We start from the raw sequence: 20623 nt of genomic DNA, 5'->3' as shown, positions 1-20623 counted from the left end.
CAGCTGAACATAGCAGTTATTTCCACAGCTTTGTGCTTGCTTCAGATGTGCAAGTTCCAGGAGACTCATTCTTTAGTAGCTGTTGAACCAAAGTCTTAACTATGGGTACAGTGTGATTTTATCTGGAGTTCTATCTTTCCCAGCATTTTGTTTCTCAGTGTTGTGTAAGTTGGAGATGATTGTGGTGTTATTTTGTGCACCAGCAGTTAAACTTTAGCTCATGTTGCAAATACACAATTGCCATACACGGGAAGCAGGAAATAACAATTTATTGAAACAGCACTAAAACCCCTAAGCTCAGGAAAAAAAACCAACCAGGTAAGATTGCAGTGATACATAACACGTAAACATAGCTGAAACTGTCTTGGCATAGATGATGTGTGTTTAAAAACAAATTCTAAGCAAAGAGAAGTACCAATGGCTCAAGTACACTGAGACTGGGAAACACACTGCCTGCCACAGGATACAAATGCCAGAGCTCACAGGGATCCAAAAATTCTTTAAAAAAGATTTAAATGATACAGGATACTCTGCACCTTGCTGTAGGAGCATCCAAGGAAAGAGTGCAATAGGAATGAGAGAGGTGAGTGCTTTCCCTGGACCTTGGCTGGGGGCTGGGGCCAGGCTCCTGCACTAGACACCCCCAGCCCTTCCTAAAGAAAGTGTGTTGGGCAGCTGCCGGGACCTTAGTGTGCTGCCTGGACAGCATGCTCCCTTACCCACCAGATCCCACACACTGCTCCACTTCAGAAAGTTAACTTTTTAACTTTTAAAGCCATTTTAACATCTAAAGCCATTTTAACTTTTTAACTGGTTCTGAGCAATGAGAAAGCTGTTTATCAGCTCTTGTAGCTGCTGCCTGCAACGAAGATGGTATTTCTGTATTTCTAAATCAGTCATGGAGGCAAACAGTGTCTCTACCAATCTTTATGCTACCAGTAACTTATGTGAAGGGAAGGGATAAGTTGAGCCAAGCCAAGTGCTCGTGTGATCTTCTACATGTGTCACCCACTACCAGGTGCTAGAGACCAGTATTTGGGTATGAGCCAGGTGGCCAGAATTGTCAGTATAAGGAATAATGACCTTAGAGCAATAACAGAGATGCAGAACTCGTCACATGCAGGTCTGTCCCAGTCTGGACGCCACGTGGGATCACCTGTGAACAATACAATTCACTTGTTTTCAAGTATTACTGCACCAAGGGCAACAAATGGAAGCAGTAATTCTAGCGGTACTTACCAACGACTTTGTCGCGCTCCGCATTTTCTGGAGAGAGAAAACAAGTGAACGTAAGCAGACTTTTAAGTTAGAAACTATTTGACTCTAACCAAAAGGGAATGAAGCGTGAGCCTCACAATGGCCTCACAAATACAGGTATGGGAGATGCATTGCTTTCCAGGAAGAAGCAAAGACCCACTGACTCTAGGAGAGCCCTCTCTGGAGAGAGTCCCTACAGAGACTTTGCTGAGGAGTGCTTGATCACACCGTGTTGACTTCTCCTCCTACCAGTGGTTGATGCAGAGACAACTCACTCCCCTAGGTGTGCTTCCCAAGATTACTTTGGCTTCTGCCCCGTACTTTATGTTTAAGATCCTCAGCCTGCAGCTAACATTAAACAGCCTTGTGAATCCGGGACTCCCTCATGTTCCTGCGGCTGGTATTTTAACACCACCTTCCCACTCCTTTAGTTCATCAAAGATCGAGTGCTGGGGAAAAGCATGACCATACTCTCAGCAACCCCCAAGTAGATGTCCATAGAACAGTGCCTTGTCCTTACAGGAATTTCAGGTGGTCTCCTTCCCACCTGACACCATGCAGCCGTTAAAAAGCCACGTGCAGGTGAATCAGGTAGGCTGTCAGACTCAGGCTGAGCATCACATCCCCATGAAGGGCTCTTGCATGTCAGCCTTGTTCCGTCCTGGTGCTTAGGGGAAAGTAGATGGCCTGGCTGATGCTCACTGGAGCGAGCAGCTTTGGCAGTGCTGTGGATGCTCTCCCCACCTGCAGCAGCATGGCAGGGGAAAGGCTTGCTTGAACCTGCACCAGCTCAAGCCACAGCTCATGCATCAGATAATAACCCAGAGCCCCCAGGACAAGACACGCGTCCCATTATCTGCTTCCTAGTTCTGCAAGCAGTAACTTTGGTGTGAGTGGAGGTGATAACACCTTAAACTGCAGCCCCCATATCTTCCGTATTATAGCCTGTAGCACATGGAAAGCAGACCCCACCCTGTCACTCACCAGGGTAGAAAACAGGCTCTTTCCACCCTCCTCCCTCCTCTCTGAGCATCACTGCCCACTTGGCTTCTGACTCCAGTCTATATTTAAGAACAGGAGAGTGCTGTGCCTGCTTCCTGTCGGTATCTTTTGTGTGCTCTTTCTGCTTAGGGAGAAGGACTGGTTGTCCTCTACTTACGACAGAGATGGTTGGTACACTGATCACCACCGCAGTCACTGCACGCTGCTCCGGTCTTGTACGGCTGCGTTGGGTAATTCCCACTGTGAAGCAAAGTAACACTGCTCTCAAACAGCCCTTGGGAGCAGAACCTACCACTAATTAGATTTTAACCTGATTTTTCCTTCACTTGTGTTGATAGAGTGATGGTTTTTGGACAGTCCTGTCTGAGTGCCCTGTGCCTAAGACAGGTGCCTGTCTGAGTGCCCTGTGCCTAAGAGGTTAAATGTAATGGGGAACCCTGTTGCTCAGGAACCTGGAGACAGTATTGGAAGCATGGGAATTAAGCAGGCTCAAACTTGGGTAACTAGTGTGCATGGAAACTATGAGGTCTCAAAGCTGGCTCTAGCTATAGAAACAAGAGCACCTTCAGTTACTGTGTGTGTACGTGTGTATTCAATGTTGAAGAGGAAATCTCTGGTGTCAGAGAATCTCCCACAGGTAGTGATTTCCTCCACTTCTTTGTAAATACTTCAGGAGCGATTTGGGTCTCCCTCCTGCTTCCTCCCTCTGCCACTGGCATGACTGGCACCAACAACCCCTGCCCAGTCTCTTGGCTCGATTTTACTTGCCCATATGTCTGATACTGCACCAAACACAGCTCAATGATTCACTTTGCTGGCAGCATGGCCAAAACAAGATTTACAGCATGCCTCAAACTTCCCTTAAACACAGGCAGAAGAATTTTTTAAGCATGCAATCTCAGCAGTGCTAAATTTCATGGTAAGACCTCAATTACTTTCAGCAAAGTGAGGTTTTCATTGCATTTTAGGAACTGAAATTGTTTATGCATCTTGCTTGGGCCCTTGGCAGAGCTGAAAAGAATTCAGGATCACATAAAGAAAGAACTGAAGCTGCTGCTTCTCAAAAGCAAGAGCTGGATGTGACATTACTCCACTTGCTAGCATATAATGGCCCGTTTGCAGTGTCCTCACTCAGCAGGGAAGGGCCCAGCTTTAAAACCCTCTCTAGAGCCCCTTGTCTTCCCAGAGAGCACCCTGCCTGCTTTGCTGGGTGCTGGTGAGGGCATCACTCTTCTTCCCCACAGGGTCCCTCTCAACACAGGGCAAACAATCCAGACTGATTTTGGTCCTCTGCACAACACATTTGGGTGTGGGGCTTCTGGAAAAGCAGTTGCTATGTCACTTCAAGGGATCTGGTCAGCAGTATATTTCTTCCAAGGATGAAGCAAAGGCAAAAGGAATGCCAAAGTTTGAGATCAAGGGCTGGCCTGGTCTTGGCCCAACACTCTATGCATGTAAAGCTTTTAAAGCTGTATTTAGACTGGTGGTGGCATTAATTAGCTGGAAAAGGGTAAAGACTGTGTATGAAGGACCTCTAGATCAAATTTTGAGCAGCCCAAGCCTCATGAGCAGCCCTCAGTTGCTAAGATCACAGCTGCAAGCATTGAAAACTTCAAAATTTATCAAACCATCAACCTAGAGGCTTAATTATGCAGGCATGTGTGGGAGTATCTTCAGACTTCAGGCTTGCACCTTGGTAACCATCTGTGGCTATCCTGGGACTCAGGAGAAGAGGACTCATTTTCAGATGATCACTTCAGTATTTTCATGTCAGCAGCTAATATTTTACCCTCTTTACCAGTTCCACTGCTTTTCTGGCTTCAATACATCCAGCAAATAAAAAAAAGATGGTTGGACAGAGGTGTAGCTCTCTCCATTTTGGGAACCATTTCCTTTCACGAAGGAAATAGATAATCTAATAAAGTTGCATGTTGTGGGATGGAAGGGACCCTGTGAAATATTCATAGCGAAAAACCTTACGGTGGCCCATAGTTGCAGATGAAGTGTCCAGCGTTGGTTATGGAGCTGTATGCCACTCTGGGACAGAAGTGGACGGCACAGCCAACCTTGTAGCTTGTAGCCCAAACAACCTGCAAAGACAGACAGGTACACTGGTGACAAAAGCTTTGATTCAGCGTCTGAAGCATTAGGAGAAGACCTGCCCTCCGCTTTACAACATCCAAATGGGCTGAGGAGCACTCCTTGGGCAGGCTTCATGGGGAAAAGCAGCAGTGATGGATCTCAAACCTATGGTTTGGTCTGAAAAATGACTGATTGTTTTCACACTCAATTTGCCACATATTTGTTAAAACAATGCTGAAAACAGGAATAACTGGCTGTAACAGGTTGTTTTCCTTTCTTGCAAAGGAGAAGGTGAAGTTCACCTCACTGGCTTCAAGCTAATCCATTAGCTTTCTGCCTTTTCTGCCGAGGGAGAACAGTTCAAACCTGTGCAGAAAAGGCTGCATGATCTGCTACAGCTTCTATGAGGGCTGATTGTTGCTGTACTAAATCCTGCAAGGACATATAGGCAAATTGCCAGAAGGCACTGGTGTTACAGGAGGAGCAGGGAAAAGATTGTGTCCAGACTGCAGTCCCGCCTTTTAGCATCACAGCCATGACTGAGGTAACATAGAGGCAGGGGCATTACATCATTTAGTGATCCTCTGTCTACCAGAAACCCTTTTGTGCAATCCAGCATCCTACATCCAGCTCCAAGATTAGAGTACAGTCAAATGCTGCAGCTCCGGAAAAATAAATCCCACGACAGCAGCAGAGTGGAGACAAGGGTGCAGTGGTACCTGAGGGTGATACAACAGCAGCGATGACTGACGATGTCAAAGACCCTAACAGCATAGGAGATAAACACATTCGTGCCCCTGCCTCGAAGAGGGGCATGGCTCTTTCTGCTTGTGCCTCTTTGCTGGGGACAATGCTCAGGCTCTTGAGGATGTTCTCAGTGCAGTGGCAGACCAGAGGCTGCTCCTGACACCAGCCATAGACAACTGCATCCCCAAGAACTGTGAAGGACTGAATCACACAAACTTCCCCATCCCAAGCAGCCACTGGCTGGGACATATGCTGGAGATGTAGTTGTGGTAACTGCAGTAATTGCGCCCAGGGAAAATTCTCTTCTCCGTATGGGAAGGAGGAAGAGGAATGAGGAGTTCCCTAAAAGTAAAGACCCAAGGATACCTCCCAAAGCTGGTAGACACACACATCTTCTAGCTACAGTCACTATCACCACTGACTTCAAGTGGGAATAACCTTACTTTTTCATTCTCCCCCACGAAACTGCCTGGACTGCTCCTCTACAAACATCACTGTGCTCTACTGCCAGATAAAGTGCATTTCACTGCAGTTTCAAGATGCTGACTCTTGCCATGTCCTTGTGAGCAGGGTCAAAAAGCAATGTGCTGTCACCTCTCACAGGTTCTGCATCTAAATATCTTCTCTGCATACAAGTACCTGCGTGTATCGTTCAGAAAGCCCACCAGCTTCACTTCATCTATTCAAGTCCTAAATGCAGATGTGTATCCTTGTAGAAAATATTAAATAGCCTCAGGTGAAAATCTAACCCTAGAGCTGCTGCTGTCCTGCTCTCACATAGCTGTGGGTAGTGACTGCGGGGTTGCATGCAGTGGCACTCCTCTCCCTCACTCTGCTTCTTTCTTTGGTAATAGTGGTTGAGAAAAATGTGCATATGATACTTGCAGAACTGCAGACATCTCTTTTTGTGATGGTATTTCCCCAGCCCTTGGCAAGTTGAGGCTGCCTGCCAGAGCTGGGACCTCATCCCACCAAGCACTGAAGTCCATAGCCACTGCCTGTTTTTGGCCACTGCTTGGCTAAACCTGACTGCTTGATGGCTGTATTGTTTTCTTTCTGAAAAAAACCCAACAACTTCCATATTTAAATAATAATACAGTGACTCTTCTTCTCTCATAAATGGGAACATAAGAACATCTTGTGCACACAAACATAAAGTAAGACTACAGCTTGAAGAAGTTCATTGAATCTTGAACAGAAATGCAGAGTTTCTGTGTCAAAATGGCAAAGCTGGTTCATGGTTTAGATGGAGAAATGCAATGCCTACCTGTGTATAGTGGCCGCATATGTTTCTGCCATTTTTTTTTTTTTTTTTTTTTTTTTTTCTTTGTTGTATTGGTGTTATAAGTGTAGAATCTGACCTCGCTGTACCATGAGCTGATGGCTCCTTTCACAGTAAAGGCAGAAAGTGAGCCAGTCCAGAGGTTTTCTCCAATACGGGAAATCTGGGTGAGCTTTCCCTGGCTCTTTGAGGTATATATTATGTTTAAATAAGCACTTCTTTGCCCAACCTTTCGCAGTCTTTGCCAAATCTGGATCCCAACTCTGCAAAATAAAGAGATTTAAAATCTTGGTTAATTAGCACTTTATTTGCAATGCAGTAATTCAGAGCAACTTCCAGGAAAGCTATGTCTTAGTACATACGTGCTTTTGGTTCATTTGTTCTTTGCTTCTGCTGAGACTTACAGAGTACATGGTAAATTGGGCTTCAGTTCTTTTGGATTTGCACTTAGTTACTCATTAAACTTGAGGAAGTTTTTGGGGTGGTGTGTAATCTTGGCTGACTGGTTTGTTGGACACTAAGAGCTGTATGTCAGTCAAATACAGTGTTAGTGGCACAATGTGCATTTCAGGGTTGTGCCAGCCATGAGAGAACATTAATATAAATTAAAGAGTGAATTTATATGAAATCTGGAGAGTGAGGGTTATGCTTACCATACCAACCAGGCAGGAGTCTTGTGTAGCCTCATGTATTAAGGCCACTGCTTGTAGATCACTTCACAAGCACACTGGGATTTTGGGGACAGTTTAAACTCAACTCCTTGGTTAGTATCTTTGTGTTTGGCAGCTTCAAATGTTAGTGCTGAATTCATATTTGTGGAATGACTCATTCACTTGCTATTCAATCCTACAGAAAATGATTATTTAGGCAATTGAGTCACATAAATGTCTTTTGTTTGCACTGGAGGTGGTGTCTGCTCTTGCTGGGTTTTCTTGTGCACACAACTTGGTTAAGTGATTACACCATTGTACCTCCTGGAAGATACAGTACCACAAATGCGTGCCTGTAGTTCTAGATATACTTTGTGTTTCAAAATAAAGCTGTCCAGCACTGCTGAACTATTTTGAAGTTTTTTTTAAATAACATTCTTTTAATTTGTCCTTTTCTGAATTACTTAAAATATCTCACTTGCTTCTGCAAATGATGGAATTGTAATTGTTTTGAATTGATCAGTAGCCATGACAAGGGAAAAGGTAGACTGTAAATTTGTAATTGGTAGATTTTTTTTTTGTAGAAATTTAACAAAGGTAGGTTGTTAGATTTTTATCGCTATGTTTTACATAAATAACTTTCTTTGTACCATAGATAAGTCTGAAACAACGTGTATTGTTTGTGCTACCAATCAGTATTTAAAAATCACAGGATCACCACAAAATGCATCTACAGAGATTTGAAAATATTCTGTAACCTATGTCTCCCACTTCTTCCAATGGCTAACATTTGTGGGGGGTGTATTTTCCCACTGTGTCGGGTTGACCCTGGCTGGATGTCAAGTGCCCACCAATGTCACTCTGTCAATGCCCTCCTCAGCTGGGCAGGGGAGAGAAAATACAACAAAAGGCTCATAGGTCAAAGTAAGAATAGGGAGAGATCACTCACCAGTTACCACCATGGGCAAAACAGATCCAACTTGGGGAAATGAAATGAACTTATTATACATCAAATCAGAGTAGGGTAATGAGAAATAAAACCAAATCTTGAAACACCTTCTCCCTACCCCTCCCTTCTTCCAGGGCTTCACTTCACTTCTGATTTTCCTCTCCCCTCCCCCCCCCAGCAGCACAGGGGGACAGGAAATGGGCATTGCAATCCGCTTGTTGCATGTTGTCTCTCTCACTCCTTCCTCCTCAGGGGAAGGACTCCTCACACTCTTCCCCTGCTACAGCACAGGGTCTCTCCCACAGAAAACAGCTCTCCACAAACTTCTCCAATGTGAATCCTTCCCATGGGCTGCAATTCTTCATGAACTGCCCCGGTGTTGGTCCTTCTCACAGGCTGCAGTCCTTCAGAAACAGACTGCTCCAGTGTAGGTCCCCTGCGGGGTCACAAGTCCTGCCAGCAAAGCTGCTCCAGTGCGGGCTCTTGTCTCCATGGGGCCACAGGTCTTGCCAGGACCCTGTTCTAGGGTGGGCTTCCCACTGGCTCACTGACTCCAGACATCCACCTGCTCCAGTGTGGGGTCCTCCAGGGGCTGCAGGTGGATCTCTGCTCCACTGTGGACCTCCATGGGCTGCAGGAGCACAGCTGTCTCACCATGGTCTGCACCATGGACTGCAGGGGAATCTCTGCTCTCGCACCTGGAGGATTTTCTTGCCCTCCTTCTCCACTGACCTTAGTGTCTGTGGGGTTGTTGTTCTCCTCACATATTCACACTCCTCTCTTCTCTGGCTGCAATTGCTTGTGCACAACAGCTTTTTCCCTTCTTAAATGTATTCTCCCAGAGGCACAGCCACAGTGGCTGATGGGCTTGACCTTGGCCAGTGGCAGGTCACTCTTGGAGCTGGCTGGCATTGGCTCTGTTGGACAAGGGTGAAGCTTCTGGCAGCTTTTCACAGACGCCACCCTGTAGCCTCCTTGCTACCAAAACCTTGCCATGCAAACCAAATACTAACCACAAGCTAACACATAAATAATTTGCCTAGGAAATCAGTATATCAAATATTAAAAGTAAACTTGGGGCAGGGACTTTTATTTCAAGTGAGCAGTTGGTGTTTCCTTAGATGATAACTTTCAAGATCATGATGAAAGATGTATGATAGTGTTGGATGCACCTTAGTGCTTCATGGTCTTTTTTTTCACATTCTGTTTTTTAAGAGCCTACACATCTCTTTTCCCCTTCGTCCTATAAAAAGTTTAAAGTTCCATAAAGGTATACGTATATAAAGGTAAGTTAATAAGTTTAAATATACTTTCCATTTTTGTGTGAATGCTTAACTTGGCTGACAGTTGAAAAGCAGTGTACAGAAACTGATAGTTCAGAATGATCTTCAGTTTAACTGTAGTTATCCTTATTTGCTTATAATACTGCACTTATGCAAAAAGATTGGACTAAACAGCATGGAGAAAAATGCACAGCACAAGAATGTCTCACTGCTGTTTAAGGAAGCGGTACTTACAATTATTTTCACTCACAAACTGCTTCTCAGCTTTGGTTTTGTAATGAGCTGCTTGCTGATTTAGGGAGGAAAAACTGAATGTATAACATATGATAAGTGGTGCAAGGCAGCAGTAAGTCAAAGGAGACTGTCGTCAAGTCCTGATGAAACTGGTGAGACTCTTTGTACTGATTTTGAGGAGCCTCAGAATAGACCTAAGCTGTGCTTTGGGTACATGAGAAAGGACTCACATTTGTCAGGTAAAAAAAATTTCAGATCAACATTCTCATTTTATAATACATGTATTACAAATATTGATGGTTGGGCTTTGTTACTTGCAGTTAAAGGAATTTCTGTCTTGTATTTTCTTTTAAAAACTAGTTTTCCAAAACATGGAAATGCCCTGAATTCATGGTCTTACTTTTTACATATCTAAGTGGGCAGTTATCTACAGCAAACAGAAGTTCCCCGTGACATAAAGGAGCCATCTCCTTTTCCTCCTTTTTGAAGTGCAAAAGGCCACTAAAAGTGAAGAGATACGCTGTTTTCTATTCCAATGCTTTTACTTTCATTATAGATTTTATCATGTCTCATACTGCTTTCTTCACATTAAATTGTTCCTGGGAGAGGTCATATTAAAGACTAGTGGTTTTGCCATGTTTCAAAAGAAACTTACCATGATTTAGTTTTTGTTTTAGATGTAATTTATTTATTTGTTTCTTAAGCTGGTTTTTTTCCCCCCCAGATTTCAGTTCTTTTTCAAAAGGAGAAAGTAAACCCAATTTAAAAAGATGAATACTGCTCTTCTAACACATCCTAGCAACATTTGTTGGTGTAGGGCCAGTGAAGAAATGCAGAAAATAAAGAATCCAAAGCAACATGTACTGGAAGTTCAGCATGCCCAGCTGAAGAAAGCTGAAGTAAAAGATGCATCTAGAAGAGAAACTAAATTATTTCCTGTCAGGTGTGAAATCCAAGCTTGACCGCTGCTCACTCAGCTCTCCCTAGTGGGCACTTGTCTTTTAGTGTTAGACAACCAGAAATGGAAAATGAACTTTTTTTTTTTTTAATGTCAATTGGGATGTTGTTAATTACAGTTGTGGTTATGTCCTATTCTGGTGGTGATCATGTGAGATGGTATGGAAAAGAAACAAACAAAAGATTGGAATTACGATAATGGCTATGGTCCACTTGAGAGACCTGTGGAGCTTATCCCAAAAAGAAAGACTGTCTTTCGCATGGTAGCTGCAGATATCACTCCCTTATGTGTCCAGGGAGCAAGGAGGGGGCAGAGCAGCCTGGAACCTGACGCCCCTAGCGCTTGCTCCTGTTGCTTTTGGGCTTTCCCTGCAGCCCCAGCACCAAGGAACAGCTCTGTTGGGTCAGCAGGTAAGAGCCTTGCAGAGAAAGCCTTGTTTGGCAACACAGTCTCTGTCCTTGCCGACTGAAGCATGAAAGGGTGTGCTCAGGTCTGTACATAAATCACACCTCGGGCTGTTGAGCTGCGTGAGGTGTCTCAGAACGAGGAGGCTTTTCACAGCACAAAACGTTACGTTGAGCTGAAATCCTGGGTTTCGAATGAGGAATTTTAAGTCCTGGCAAAACCATACACACACCCGATCACATAAAGCCACCTGATAATTAGAGCTTTTTTCCTCTGCTTTAAAAAGTAGTCACTCATGTCCCCAGGAGGTTGGCTTTTTTCCTTTTATTTTCTTATTTTTTGCATTTGATCAGAAAATAATCTTTGAGAATCATAAACACCACCACAATGCTACACACTTGGGACATAAGTTATGAAGATCCCCTTACCATGTAGAGCATGTTGCTGGCTGGTGGATCCACTCCAGACCGGAATCTGTTATGGGTTTCCACACATTCCTCAATAAACTTTGGATCTTCAATATCAGGCAACGTCGATGGTTCATAGGAGTCAGAGAAATGACAGAAGAGCAGTAAAGCCAGAACACAAGCAGAAAATCTGCTTGTCATTGAGAGAGAGGGAGAAGATAGATGGTACAAGCAGTAAGTCACTGCCGTGGATCCAGCACCACACCTCGGCCTTCCAAGCGGTGGTAAAACAGCTCGGCCTCTCCCCAAGTATCTTTTATCCAGTCCCTCATTAGCATGGGAGGAGGGGAGGCGTGGTTTCAGTGCCTCAGTAGCACGAGCTGCGAGGGTAGGGGGGGTTTGGGCAGTGCGCACGTTCGGGTCCCGATTCGGGCGTTGTCGAGTCTCCTCCGGGAGCCGTACGAGGCAAGTGCCCCCTAAACCAAGTGTCCTGTGTGTGACCCCACTCCTTGTGCAGTCATTCACTCCGCTGTATAACACACCGCAATGGAACGTTGCAGAGAGTATCTGTGTCGAGCCTGCCCCCGCAGGGCCAGAACGGAGACTTAGTTCCTTTTTGCGGTTTGGGCACAGGCGCCCGTGAAGTTTTCTGCAAGCTCCGCCACCGAGCGCTTAGTAAGGCATATACTGCAAATGTGATTAACCCTTTCCTTACAGTCATGCGTTTCAGCATCTGGTCTTCCAGCTTTGAGGCAGAGTGTTGCAGCTGTACGAGGTGGTTTTAGCTCCACCAGCAGCGTTTTGCTTTGGAGGCTTGTGGGCTGGACTTATCTTAGGCATGGTAACTGAATATGGCATTAGTCAGAGGAAACGAATCATTTCGAGAACGTTGCTATGAGAATAAGGAAATTAAGCTACAAGTTCACATCAAAGCTGTGGCAGCCGTGCCTCTGTCTGGTTTTCTTCTTTCTTTAATTGTGGCGGGCAAGCTTCTCTCATGTCCTTTGGGCTTTCTTGTTATGGTTTGTTTGGCCCCAGTCATCCCTTTCATAGCAATAACTACGGATTGCAGAAGAGTTTTGGTTAAATTTTCTGCTTTTGATGAAAATAGGTGCTGTTAAGGCTGTTGCTGTTTCTTTCTTTCTTTTTCTTACATATTTCTTGGTGATGTTTTTATACTTTTATATTGTTTTATTTCTACAGATAACCCAAACAGCTATCTACCTCCTTTCCATTGCAACCAAATTGTTCTAAAATAAAGCTGCTGCTTCTTTTTCTTTCTTTTTCTTCCTTTCCCTTCCTTCTTTCTTTCCTCCTCCCTTTCTCCCTCTTTCCTTCTTTCTTTCATCCCTTCTTTACATCAGTCATTCAGTGTCGTTTCATTCTAATACATCCAAAGGGATATATTAACAAGAACCTCAGCTGGGGCTCATTTTATTGTGAGATGCCATGAGTGTTCAGAGCTGCAATGTGGCTTAGAATTTCAGTCACTGTGGTCTTAAAACATTAGGACAAAGATAAAGGAGGAGAAACAGCTTTAAATATTGATAGCACAATTATGCATTGCTAATATTGGTTATTATCTCTAAGATTGAAAGATAGCTTTGTTTCCCTTACTAACAAATGTATATTATATATGGAACAGTATAAATGGAACAGTAGGGGTCGAGGGCTAAATAGCTCTTAAACTGAATCCATCAAAGGTTTGGGCTTTTAAAATGAGGCTGAGATCTTCCATTTCTAAATCAGAATCTGTCCTGGACCCATTTCATCTTCTGTTTCCTGTTTTCCTCCCTGCTCCCTCCATCTTCCCCTTTGTGAAAGGTCAGGATTTTGTCACCATCTCACATCCTAAAATTAAGCTCTCCTCATTGGCACCCCACCTTAATCCTTGCTCCGTCAACTTCCCTGGTATTCTTCTAGCTACGGAGAACAAAGCTTAACTCTGAGAGGAGAAGAACAGAACAGTACAATTGACAATAGTGTAACTTTAATGGACACTGACACACGTAGGCTAAATATAGTAAAGGACAAACTTTTCTTCTGTTCATAAAAAGTAATACATACAGTTAAATATCTGTTATCTGGAGAAAATTGTGTCTGAGATAACTGAAGGTTAATGGAGATGAGTTATTACCTCTTTTGGATACAGTGTGCCACTTCAGACATGTCTTTGTGATGGCCAGGTTTCCAGGAGGCTTGTTGGCACATATAGTAATAGATAGTGTATGTGGTCCCTCTAGCAGTGAGCTAGCCGGGAGCCAGAGCTAAGAGGCTCGTACAGACATGGGAACATGTTGCAGCTATTGCCAATAAATTAATATTAACTTTATGCATAGCCACTTATATCTTGCCTTGAGTAAGGAGTCAGCCTTTCCTACGCTGGATAAACATCACAGGGATAATGGAGAGATGACCAAGTGGTTTTTTTAAATGTGTGCAATTGTCTAACAGTAATACAGCAGTAGGATCGCTATCAGTATCTTAATTGACCATTACTAATAAAAAAATGTGTGTGGAAATCACTGTTGTACTAAAAGAACAGCACTAGCACTCAGTACCAGAAACAGTGGCCTTAAAATTAAAACACTAAGTATTGGTCGCAAGAGGGACATGGATGCTCAACAGGTGGAACGTATTTTGGCACAGGAGGACTGGGGATGCAGAGCCACAGTGGCTGGGGCTGGGGCTGTGTATCCCAGTCTAGATACCAGCTGACATAATCTAAAAGTCAGTGAAGAAACAGGTGTTAAGACCCATCAAACTTAGACATACTTATAGAAAAGCAATTAAGAGCAATTTTATACATACTTATCAGCTTCTCCTGCTCTGTATTTTCTGGAAAGAGATCAGAAGAGGAAAGAAATGTGAGTATCATTCAGTGGTAGTTCGTAATGTCCTATTGTATCTGACTTGTTAAAATATTTAGAGCTGCAGTCCAAAAAAATCCATTAAGAGCTTTTAACTATCATGGAACACCTTTGATTCAAGAGGTTTATCTATATTTGTTCTGCTGTTATGCCAGGTGTGCTGGATCTTTGGTCTAAGCAAGTAAGTTTGTTCTTGTGTGGTAGCTTTTTTAATTAAACATTGTTTTTAAAATGGCAAGACATTAAAACACTGGTACTCTGAATTTTACCCCTTTACTATGAACTTCCATTTATAGAAATGATTCATATTGTGCACTTGGTCCTTTTCAGCTATGCAACACTGCTGGAGGGAGTGGAGAAATGACATGAACTGACTGGGGTTACATCTCTCAGCTAGCTATACACCCTTTTCTTTATGTATTCCACTGAACAAGCTGAGACCTACCCCATAGCTTGTTCTGATATCCATTGTATTTGCAGGAAGCTCTGCTTTCCAGCCCAGATACTACTATTCCTACTCTTCAAACCCTGCTACAGCAAATAAAGATCAGGTATCTAAATGGATGTCTTGGCAAATCCCTTTATTCAACATGTTCTAGATTGGAAGAAACAACAGGAGATGACAGATTTCCAACAAATCCTGTTCTGCAGATTGGCTGCTCTGGCACTTTTTAATACCAAACAGCTTCCCTGTATGAAACCTGACCTGACATAAAGCAGATTACTATCTCTCTTACAAAGAGGTAGATAAAGCTGAACTGAACCAAACACTGTTTTTTGCAATACAGCCCTTTGCTCTGGCTGAAGTTGAGAGTAGCAATCTTTTGCTAAATAAGAAATTCCCTTCACATTATTAAAACTGAACAATACTGGGAAAATGTTTTTTCTATTTCCTGCAAAGAAGAACACATATAGTATAGAAATCATTAACTGAAAGGAAAGAATAGCACAATGCAAATGAAGAATAAGATGGGCTAAATCAGCAGCCCAATCTATAGTAATTTCAAGCAGATCACAAGCACCATCTCATCATGCGAACCATATCGCTGCTGGATTCACTTTAGATTGAAATGTGTTGTGAGCTCTCACACAGTCTCTAATGAACTTTGCATCCTCTGTGTCAAGCAAGGAATATTGTAGATAAGCATGAAAGCAAGTGAAGAAACTCAATAAAAACAATGCTGCAAATAAAAACGTTATTTTCATAATTCTTCAATTTTTTAATAAGTTTTTATATGGAAAATCTCTTAGGTGGAGATGATACGAGCAAGCAGTTCTTCAGAGGTTGTCCTCTGGGTGTGGAAGCACTTGAAAGTGTCAAAATAGCAGGAAGTGAATATAAATTGCTTCATCAAGTACAGCTCTATCTGACATCATAGCTACCTGTCAAAGGGTAAAGCATGAAACAGGCATCTGCCATGCATATTAGCATGGAGCAACACTCCAAGTATACTTCTGCCTTTTCTTTGTGTGCTCCATCCTGGTTGACTGCCAAACCATTGTGTGATTGTAGGTCTTATCTGAAGAGATGCTGCAGAACAGCTTTCTTAAAACCTGCATTAACCATAAAATTGTAGCTTTGACAAAATACAAATCTGCTGTTCAGCTGATTTTCCAGTAGTATTGCTTAGTCATATCAGCCTAGTTAAAATTACGTTGCAGGACATTGCTTCCATGTCAAAATTACTCAAGGAATAAGCAGAATTAGAAAAATCTGCACTCCAGCAGGAGAAAAAAGAAGGTTCCTGAACAGCAGCTTGCTGCAGAACAGACCTTCTCACCTGGTTTGATGTGTAACAGAAATACAATTTGGAAATCCCAAGCTTGAGTATGTGTTGATACTGTCCTTCCTTAGCTATTTGCCATTACCTGCTAACCTGAAATCACTAGAGGAGCTTTCTGTGCTCCTGGAGAGCAGTTAGCATTCCTAGTATAACATTCCAAGACTGATGGGGGCTGTAGGATGGTATGTGTTGGAATTTGTATTGTCTCACCAACTGTTCTATGAGCTGGTTTTTTTTTTATTTCAAACCTAAACCAAATTGTACAAACATGCAAGAGCATAGGTTAAAGTCTTTGTAACATGGTTTTAGGCAGGTTTACAGAGAAAATTCCTTGCAAATAGACTGTAAAATATGTTAATGGGTCTCATTCCCTGCTCAGTTTTGCAGGTCAAGCCTTATCTTGCTGAACACTTGTGGAAAGTATCATTCTGGTCTTGCCTTCCCTATTTGCATGATGGCTTTTCCCTCTCAAATAATACCCTTGATTTGCTTCAGAGAGTCTTGTCACAATCCATACACCTAATTCAGATAGGCTGAGGGAGCTGTAGTCCTCAACCACCATCACAGCTATACCTATTTAGGCTATTAATAGCAGGCATATAATTAAATATTTTTCTGTGTGGATGTGTTTATGGATGTCCATGCATTACTAACTCTCCACACTCTCCTCTTAGTCCTGTCATGATTTGTTGACCTATTTCATTAGGATGGGAGGCAAAAAAGTGGGTGTGTGGGCTTCTGGTGGTTTTGGATCTTCTGGGGGAGAATAAAAAGTTTGCCTACAATTATTCTTGCTGGACAGGTTTAACACAGCCCTTACTTAGGAACAGCCCTCAGAGGCACAAGAGAGCTGGACAGAGAGGAAACTGAACATGTACTAGCATCTGCTTTTCATTTACAATACTTTCCTGTGCTTTAAAGTTCTTCCAATAAGATCACCATCATTTTCTAAACTGCTTCAAAAAGAGCAAGCCAAAGTGGTCAGTGGGAGTAGACTGGCCACTCTACCTTTCTCCATGGGCACAGCAAGCTGTGTGCAAGGTGCTTTGGTCCTGTCATGTCCTTGATGAAAACATGCATGAGGCCTTAAGAAGCACCTCAAACTCATCTCTCCTTGGCAATTAAAGAGAAGCAGGAGGTGAAGCACACATCCTGTCACAACCCCAGTCCAAGGTGGTCATCACACTTGCAGCGCAGAGAGCTCTAATCACTTGACCTGTTTCTGTACCAGAAACTGCTTGTGAGCATTTCTCCTACTGAAAATTACCTTGAAACTAGAAATTATGTTTTCTCTCCCTCCTCCTCTCCTTCCCCCTCCTCTCCCCTTCCCTCCCTTCCTCTCTTCTCTCTTTTCTCTTTTCTAATAATACCCATGCAGTCTGTGAGAATCTGAAGCTTTTGGTCAGCTAGACTTACTGTAAAACCATGAATATTTATAACTACATGCAATTTACACAAAAAATCACACTAAAACTGAACCATTAATTTAACAGTTCAGTGATCTTGTAGTTACATATACATGTGGTTGAAAATTTGTGCTTGAAAAATGAACTGAGATCTTCATGCAATAGGAAATTTTGACGTGTCCAGGGTACTCCAGGTTATAAAATGCTTTCCTGCAGCGCTGACTCTGGCTCCATCTAGTGATTCTATCTATAATTAAAGCAGAAGTCCAGCCTGCCCTTGAGCATCTATGATGTTTTCCAAAAGAGAGTAATTATCTTTTGCCAGAATTAAGCAGTGGATCTTGAAAATTAGGTTTTGGGATTTGGATATCACAATACATTTGCCTGGACAATACAAGCATCGCTTGTCCTTGCATAGATCTCAAGTGAAATTCAGCACAATGAGCTGCGTATGAACAGGAAGCTGTACAGCCCCATGATTTTGAAAAATGCCCCATGTTTACATTCCACTTTCTCACCTCTCACCTGCTTTCAGTTTAAAATGCCTGGAAAAATAAAATGTCAGATTCTTAATTTTTCCCTAATGTTCTATTCAGACAGAGGATTAAAAACTGGTGGATTACAGTCTATTACAGATATCCAAGATGCCTGGGAATCTATAAAATTACACTTAATTTTGTCCTCAAATCATCAACTTCCCCACAGACTATTGTTACTTGTGTTGGGGAGAGAATGTTTGACCTTGACTTATACTAGGTTCAGCTGAACAAATGGGATGGATCTGCTGGGTTTTTTTAGTCTGTGCACAGGATTAGGCAGCACAGGATTGGCCTTCCAGACCTGTGAATAAACTAATACTCTGACATGCATTGCTGCTTCTATTACACGTCACCTCAGGGCAGAAAACAGATTATGTGAAAGGATGGTGGTGGTATTGGATTTCCACAAAAATTATTTAGTAATAAACTACTTTGTAATTATTAAAAGCTAAAAAATCTTACCATTATTTTGTAATAACAAGGCTGTAAACACCCTCACAGTTAACAGTGGAGGTATGTGACTGGACCGGAGATACTTTTACTGTAACTTTGAAGTGATCTGGCTGAGTACTCCTGTAAATTCAAGTCTGAAAGCTTTGGCACTGCATATTTTTAGACTAACAAGTGTTATCTGCCAGACTTGAAAGAAGATGGTTTATTATTACTTACAGTTTGGCCATCTGCTTTTTCTTGAGAGATTCTTCTTGTACCTTCTGCACGTGACTAACCAAACTGTACTGAATTCAGGTAAAAACTGTTTAATTGTATACTAGAAGATCTGGATAATCATACATCCCACTTCTAGAAAACATACAGATATAGTGTCTTTACTCAATATCTCAGTATCTCTCCAATACAAAGGGTACAGGCCTCAGATGCACAAACTGACTCAAACATCCCCAGAAGTTCCACTTCTTCAATTATAACTGCAAGAAGCAGTTGTGTTCTTCAAACATAACCTTTTTTTTTTGAAAGGATCCTAATGTTTCATGTGGTGTTATCTGACTCCTGGATTAAGGACTAAGCATTTCAGGGGCCTACACATACATTTTTGAGATTTCCACCATTTTGAGATGACAGTGTTGTGGCTCTTTTAACAGGTCTACACTGCCTATCCGTTTGATTAACAAATGTTACCCATTTTCAATTTGGTGTCTGAGCCTTCAAGAACATAATAGCTCCTGGATCTTTATCAATTCTAATGACATGGGTACTTTTAAACTTTCATTGTTTAACTCATGTACTCTGCTTGTTTTTCAGTGATTAGTTTCCTTTGTAATTTTCCCTGAAATATTGCCTGAAATGTATGAACTTTTTGACATGACTAAACTACATATAACAAGAAAGGAGCAAGCAATATTAAAAAGAGGAAAGAAACTTTAGAAGTGAACATCACTCCAAGAGAAATGTGAAAACCCTCCAGAATTCTATATAGACAAGGTTGAATTGCAATTATTAAAATGTAAAAAATACCTTGCTAAGTAATTTTTCTAGGTTATTGTGTCACAGAAAAAGAAATACCGTCCTAAGATACTGTCTAGTTCTAGTGTTCTAAAGATTAACTACCCAATAAACAGCAAAACTTAAACCCTTCAGTATTGCTTTTGAGTTTGTTACAGGCAGAACCAGGGGGAGGAAACAAGAATTAACACTTGCAGAGAAAAAAGTGAGAAAAGATATAAAAAGAGCTGCAAAGAAAATGGTCTGTAAATGATTCTGGTAACTTTAAGTATTCTCGTTTCACAATCCAAAGTCTACTAAAAAAGAATCTCACAGCTACCATTGTGTCTGGTAACAGTTTCTCTCTAAATACACTGTGCAGTATTTTCATCTGTCATTTACACAGAGAGCAGTCTAAGCATCTTTGAACACTGAGATAAGAAATTTAGGAGTTGCTTTTACTAGACAAGATCTACTTGACATTGAAATTATCATGTTTTAGATCAGTGAAATATTATGTGTTTGCTCATAGATGAAACTAATTCTACTGCAAAGCTTATTTTTTGAGCACGGGAATGCATACTTAAATTTGAAATATTAAGTGTTCAAAGGAAGGCTTTAAAGTCTCAGCAGAATTAAGTGTCTCAGAATTACCACTGAAAAATCAGAAATAATAAATTTTGTTGCCGATGAACTTTTTTTTCTTTTTCTTTATTATGAGATTTGTAAAGAATACAATTTATTTTGGCTGGATTTTGTCTTCTGCCAACATTTCTACTGAGGAATACCCACAGACATTCTGCAGTGACTCTGATTACTTTCAACAGCATCTCCAGACTTAAAGAATTCTGAACTGTGTGGCTTGGCGACTAGAGAACTGGAAAATATTATTTTATAAAGTTCATGTAGTACTGATACAATAAAATGAGGAATGAGGCTTTCACTGAGTCAATTATTGTGGACAAGAAGAGCAGATTATTATACAAGATACTGAGGTGAACCAGTGCAGGGGTAACGCAGCACAGTAATTTTTTGAACTTATAAAAGACAGTAAGCTGTTATTTGCTGCTGATCACATATGCAACTCTGTATTATTTACAGCTTCTGCTGATTTATCTGGCAGGCACTATACAGGGCATTTTACCAAAGGTAACTCTTACCTGAATGTAATGACCACAAACCTTAGTACAGTTCTGCACTGTGAAAATTTAGAATCTGACCGCATCATACCACAGTTTAATGGCAGCAGCAACATTTTATGCTTCATGACTTCTAACCCAAATATTCTCTCCAACAGGTGTGAAATTAGGATGGCATTGATTTTCTTA

The 20623-nt window shown here is 41.9% G+C and overlaps 1 protein-coding gene across 1 annotated transcript; it reads right to left on the bottom strand.

Annotated features, from left to right (window-relative positions):
- Positions 1-252: 252 nt before the first annotated feature.
- On the bottom strand, positions 253-11779 carry GLIPR1 (GLI pathogenesis related 1). Its single transcript, XM_032688194.1, is given in 8 exon segments — positions 253-1156; positions 1240-1266; positions 2417-2499; positions 4240-4349; positions 6356-6376; positions 6411-6528; positions 6530-6633; positions 11278-11779. Coding segments are annotated over 8 exon segments (795 nt in total). The 5' UTR covers positions 11458-11779; the 3' UTR covers positions 253-1004.
- Between the last annotated feature and the right edge of the window lie 8844 nt (positions 11780-20623).

The sequence above is a fragment of the Chiroxiphia lanceolata genome, chromosome 5 (genome assembly GCF_009829145.1).
Source record: "Chiroxiphia lanceolata isolate bChiLan1 chromosome 5, bChiLan1.pri, whole genome shotgun sequence".
Classification (NCBI taxonomy): domain Eukaryota; kingdom Metazoa; phylum Chordata; class Aves; order Passeriformes; family Pipridae; genus Chiroxiphia; species Chiroxiphia lanceolata.
The sequence above is the reverse complement of the archived record's forward strand: the minus strand, read 5'-3'. Positions and strand labels throughout refer to the sequence as shown.